General features: G+C 28.7%; 1 protein-coding gene across 1 annotated transcript; it reads left to right on the forward strand.

Annotated features, from left to right (window-relative positions):
- Nucleotides 1–3021: 3021 nt before the first annotated feature.
- On the forward strand, nt 3022–4108 carry LOC124922344 (probable WRKY transcription factor 15). The gene is made up of 2 exons (XM_047463078.1): nt 3022–3759; nt 3832–4108. The coding sequence occupies exons 1-2, from the start codon at nt 3086–3088 to the stop codon at nt 3995–3997; spliced, it is 840 nt and encodes a 279-aa protein (XP_047319034.1). The 5' UTR covers nt 3022–3085; the 3' UTR covers nt 3998–4108.
- The last annotated feature ends 2135 nt before the right edge of the window (nt 4109–6243 follow it).

The following is a 6243-nucleotide window of genomic DNA, read 5'->3' on the forward strand; positions in this document are numbered from 1 at the left end:
AATGACGACTTGAGAACAAATCTAAAGGGAAATGGAAGAAAAACAAATGAAAGAGACATATTTTTATTTGGGTTTGTAAAGGAAAATGGGAAAAAATATAAGAAAGAGGGAGATTTTGTATTTTTGTTTGGGTTTGTAAAGAGAAGAAAGGAAGAGATAGATTTTTGTTTAGTTTGTAATTGTTTAATAATATTTTTATTTGGGTTTGTAAAGAGAAACATGAAAGGAAAATATTGGAAGAGAGAGATTTTTGGTTGGATTTGTATTTATTTAATTATATTTTTGTTTGGGTTTGTTTATTTAATAAATTCTAAAAATGACCGGATCGGTTTCGGATATCCGAAATCTTTTTTGCCCGATCCGTATCCGATCCGGAAATCCGGCAAAAATATCGGATCGGATCGATATCCGAATCCGATCCATCGGATACGGATTTTTTCGGATCGGATCGGCCGGATCAACGGATCGGATTTTTTGGCCACCCCTACCTATAATAAAATGTAATTAAGTAGTAAATTATTAAACTAATTTGAGTTCATAAGTTATCGCTAATAAATAAAAATAAGTTAAATAAAATTGAGCAATTAAAACAAAATTATAGTTAGCAATTCCAATCAATTGAATAGATTAAATGACCATTAGGAATAATTAAGTTGAATTAAAGATTAAAAAAATAAGAGACTATTTTTGTGTTTCATAGATCTGGTTGATTCAAATTATTTCACAATAATTTAATAGCTCAAAATACGTACAAAAGATTTAATCAAACCAACAAAATATAAGTTTAATGGATTGAAAAGGTAAGGAACTCTAGTCTAGATGAGCTACAAGAGACTATCCTATGCAAGTCTTATTGAATTTGTCACAATCCAAATAGTTCTCCCAAAGAAAGTCATGAAAGAGTTTGATCAACTTATATGAGAAATTTTATTTGGGAAGTCAAGGGCGTAGAGGCAAGAAGGTGAAATGACTTGAGGTTTGTAAGCTCAAGAAAGAGTGGGGCATTGATCTTATGAATTGTATTGAATGGAACAAAAGCCTCACATATCGGCATTTTTAGACGTTAGAGAAAAAACAAGATTCACTATGGGTTCGATGGTGCACTCGAGGTTAATAAGAAAGGAAGTCAGCATTTGGACGTGCAAAATTAAGATGGAAATGACGTGGTCTCTGAAAAAGATTTTGAAACTTAAAGATAGTGCTAATAAGATGCTCAAGATTCATATTGGAAATGAGATTGAAACTATGTTTTGGCATGACTCTTGGTTCGAGGATCAACCAATTATTCTTAATATAGATTTTGCTCCTACTCGAATCAGGAAGAAATGTCAATTAGCTATTATTCGTCAAGTCAATAACGGGGAATGAACAATATTCTAAGGAGTATTCTAGAAGGAACGAGAATCCTTGATTTATATATTCTTATCATTTTTAATGATCGTGAGGATTCTCGAGTTTGGGGTGTTGAATGTGAAGGTAGGTTTTCCTCGAGGTTAACATGGGATGTTGATCGTGCTAGAGGGGAGTCAGTATCATGGTCTCATTTGGCGTGGTCTTCAAAAGTCATTCCTAAATACCAATTCATCTTGTGGTTGGTGTTTCGTGGAAGGCTTAATACGTGAGATCAAATTAAGAAATACATAAATTCCGGATTCAAGTTCTGTTTTATGTGTGGAAAATGAGGAGACCATAGATCATATTCTTGGGAGGTGGCTGTCCATTTGCTTCTTTACTTTGCTTTGAGATAAGTTTTCCACATCCATGGGTCTTCTTAATTTTTCAAGAGAATTGATTAATATTAAAGATGTTGCTCTCATTAAGGCAAAGGGTAAAGACTTCTCTTCAAATGTCTTTAAGTGTTTCTTTACCAATATTGTTTATCACATTTAGATTGAGCGTAATGCGAGTGTTTTTTCTAGAGTTCGAAATGATATTGAACAAGTTTGGAGAGATATCATTTTTGTGGAAACTCACTTATTTGAACGTGAAGACGAATTATTACTAGTGAAAGAAATTGGTTGATTTATCAAAAAAAATGGAGTATTGCTTACGAGAAATTCACTAGTTTAAATACTTTAAAATTGGCTTCATTTTTATGTAACTGTGGTTGTTGTTTATTTTATTCCGTTATTAATTGTTGTCGTTTATGACACTTAAAATTAAGGCAAAAGTTCGTTTTGCCTTAATTCATGAATTCATGTAGGTTTTTTTTTTATATTACATTAAGTCGTTTTTCCTCCAAAAAAATAAAATAAAAATTAATGGATTAAATGTATTAAATTGTTCTAGAACATTTCGGATAGTTTATTTATATTGTTATTCCTTAAAATGCATCTTATAAGTTCAATCTTAAGTCCATAACGATAGAGTCTCATGCTAGTTCTTCTTTAATTCTCATATCATTTAATTTAGTAATTAAAATATTAAAATATCTTATATTTAAATTTTTTATTTTTTATTTTATCATTATATAATAATACTTGTATTTTTAAGAAAATAATCTTAACCTCCTCAAAATCATTCTTCATTTTTATAATAACTAAAAAAACTTTAATTATCTAACCAAAAAAATCCCTTAATTATCTAACCAAAAAAATTCATTTTATTTTCCTTTTATCAATCTTTTTTTTAATTAATTAACAAAAATACTAAAATAAATTTTATTTTAAATTATTATATTATATATTAATATCTTTTAATATTTAAAAAAAAATAACACATTTTCAAAATTATCACAAATTCATTATTTTATAAATAACCTGGTCGTTTAGAAAACTCGAATTGCAACTTAATTTAACAACTTAATGAGTGGAACATAAATAAATAATAAAAAACTACTCATAATTTGAATCAAACTAATGAATTATATCCAAACAAGGCCTAATGATCGCTGGAGTGACCGATTAGTCACCACCCACTTCAGACCTGTTTTTCCGTCTCACCAATGGCATCTCTTTGACCATCAGAGACATCACATGATGATCTAATCAAACTATATATATACCCAAGACTCTTCATTTCTACCCTCTCCAATTCTCTCTCTCATCTCATCTGATTTTGATGTTTTAGCAGCATTATCATATCCATGGCGGTAGATCTAGTAATGGGTTACAATAAAAACGATTCATTCCTCGAAGAAGCCGCTTCAGGATTAGAAAACCTACAAAAATTTCTCAGAATGCTCTCTCAATCACAACGTAACCCAGATAAACCATTAGAACTCGACTGCGGCGCCGCCGCTGATGCCGCCGTTACCAAATTCAAACGACTCATCTCTCTCTTAGGTCGCACCCGAACTGGACACGCCCGATTCAGACGTGCACCGATCCATCTAAACAAAAATCAATCACAAGAACCAATAGTTTACTCCCCCACTCCTCTCCAACAAATCCCCCCTCCCCCAGCCGCCGTTCAGAGAACGGATCCGGATCCAGGTTCGAAAACAATAACTTTCTCAAATTCTAATCAGCAGACGGCGGCAAGCTCGTTCCTTTCCTCGTTGACTGGTCAGGGTTCATCTGCCGTGAAGCCGCCGTTATCGATGAAGAGAAAATGTAACTCGTCGGAAAATAACTGGTCCGGCAAGTGCAGTGGATCTTCCGCCGGCGGCAAGTGCCATTGCTCGAAGAGAAGGAAACTGAGAGTGAAGAGGGAGATAAGAATTCCGGCGATAAGCTCGAAGATGTCGGATATACCACCGGACGATTACTCATGGAGGAAATACGGTCAGAAACCCATTAAAGGATCTCCTCATCCAAGGTAATTAATCAAGAAAAAATGAATCTTGATTTCTATATTGACAATGATTTGACATAATTTGTTATATAACAGGGGATATTATAAGTGTAGCAGTGTGAGAGGTTGTCCGGCAAGGAAGCATGTAGAAAGGGCATCGGATGATTCGAACATGTTGGTGGTGACTTATGAAGGAGAACATAATCATACTCTTTCTAATCTACCGCCGGATGCCACTGCCTTCATCTTGGAATCTTCTTGATCATTCTCAGATTCAAACTATGATCAAACATGAAACTGTAAACAGTTTTATTTTCTTAATGTTATCATCTTTTGATTTTAGTTAATGTGTTTCTTTAGTCAGTTTATTGGTGTAATTAACAATGACCCATCAAAAGGTTAATTTCCAATTGGGTGTTAAAAGATCTTTAGTCAACAAAAGAAGCATAAATTAAATGCAAAGATAAAGTAGTAATTAAGAATGAGAGAAATTTGGTGGATTTGTTGGTAAAGTAGTTAAGAAATTTATCTTTAAAAAAAAAACTTATTCTTAATATTGTAAAAATGACCTGTTTTGAACCTAGTGATTCCAACCATGTTACCATGCCCAATATTTTAAAAGATTTGGTTGCAAATTTAACTATTTGTCTTTGGATGCTAGTTCAACTCAAATCCATCAATTACAATTTTTTTATTTTATTAGAATATGATTTTGTGGTCAACATTTTCAAGTCATACAATTATAAATGTAAGTTAATAATCTTAAGTGAAAATTAATATATAATTATTTAAATAATATTATAATATACTAAATAACCACAATTTAAAAATGATTTAATCATGTTATAAAAATATGATGTCTCTACTCATGTAAATTATGATATAAAAATAATGATGTCTATATAATATAATTTATTATCTTTAAATAATTCTTTAATCTAAAAAATATTTGTAAAGTATTATTTTAATATTTTATTAAATTTATATATATTATTTTGTAGTTTTTTTTTCTTAATGTGAAGCATGAGTATGGTTATTTAGATGTTACCTAATACTTATTCAAGCATTATCTGTATCTCACTCATAAAATAACACTTATTCATAAAAGTGAAGCATCACTTCCTCATTTATTTATTTTTTCTTTTTTACAGATGGCACAATCTTAGTGGATGCAGACACTACCTGTATTAGCATTCAATTAATCCATTATTATAATAACTCCTTAGTTAATATACAGGTGAATACAAGAGTCCTATACAATTTAAAATGTGAATTTACAATATTAAAGGATTGATTAAAAACTTTAAAGTTCGTAACAAATATTAATGTTTGAATCACATTGCTAGCATATTTGAAAAAAAATATATAAAAACAATAATATATATATATATATATATATATATATATATATATATATATATATATATATATATATATATATATATATATATATATATATATAAAAGCAAATTTATGCATAGAGACATTGAGAAAAAATAACCAAGCAAATATTACACAGAAACATAAGACAAAACAAGGATTTGAATTATAATATATATTAAAAACAATATATATGGATATATGATTAGTTGCTTCAATTAGAAGTGAGGTTTGTATATGACTTTGGTTAGGATAACCAAAAAAATGAATTTTAGGACACACAGATAGATAGATACTCATAAAAGTGTGGCTCACTGTTTTACATCCATACAATAAATATAATTGAAATTGAAATTTTAATAGCATGAAACCCCAAGAGAAATTCAAGTTACAATGATCTTAGTAAAGAAAATATAAATCTCAAAATCGGTTCTCATTCAAACATTATCATATATAAAAGAAATATAATTGTGGAGTCATATGTACTAGTCTACACAAACTAAATATGAATCACAAAAATTGAATAAAATAACTTTGATAGCTTCTAGAGATACAACTCATTTTGATATTTAAGAAAAAACACAAATTAAAATAGTCAACATTTAAAATTGAGAGTGAAATGAAATGTGGTAGACTGGAGACATTAAAAGCAAAATGAAAATGTGGTTAGAGTATTTTGGACGGTTGACTAAAGAAATTAATACTAAGGCTTAGTTTGATTCAACTTATAATATCAAATTATATATATTCATGTAATAATATATTATCATAATTTTAAATAATAAGTTCAACAAATTATAATCAAAACAATTTTATATAAATGTTTTTAAATTGCAAATTTATTTCTATCTCCTGTTTTAAAATTTAATCTTATAATTTAAATATATATTTTTTTCTCTCATCATTTTTATCTTATATTCATTTTTTATTAATTTTTTCAGTTTTTTTCTCATTTCTCTTTAATTTTTTATATAATTTTATTAATTAATTAATTAATTATATATTTATGAAATAAATTAACTATATAAAATTATTATTATAATAATAATAAATATATATATATATATTTCCTGCTACTTTTACACACAAAAAAAAGAAATACATTTAGGTATATTTTAAGAATAAATA

The sequence above is a fragment of the Impatiens glandulifera genome, chromosome 1, assembly GCF_907164915.1.
Source record: "Impatiens glandulifera chromosome 1, dImpGla2.1, whole genome shotgun sequence".
Taxonomy (NCBI): Eukaryota; Viridiplantae; Streptophyta; class Magnoliopsida; order Ericales; family Balsaminaceae; genus Impatiens; species Impatiens glandulifera.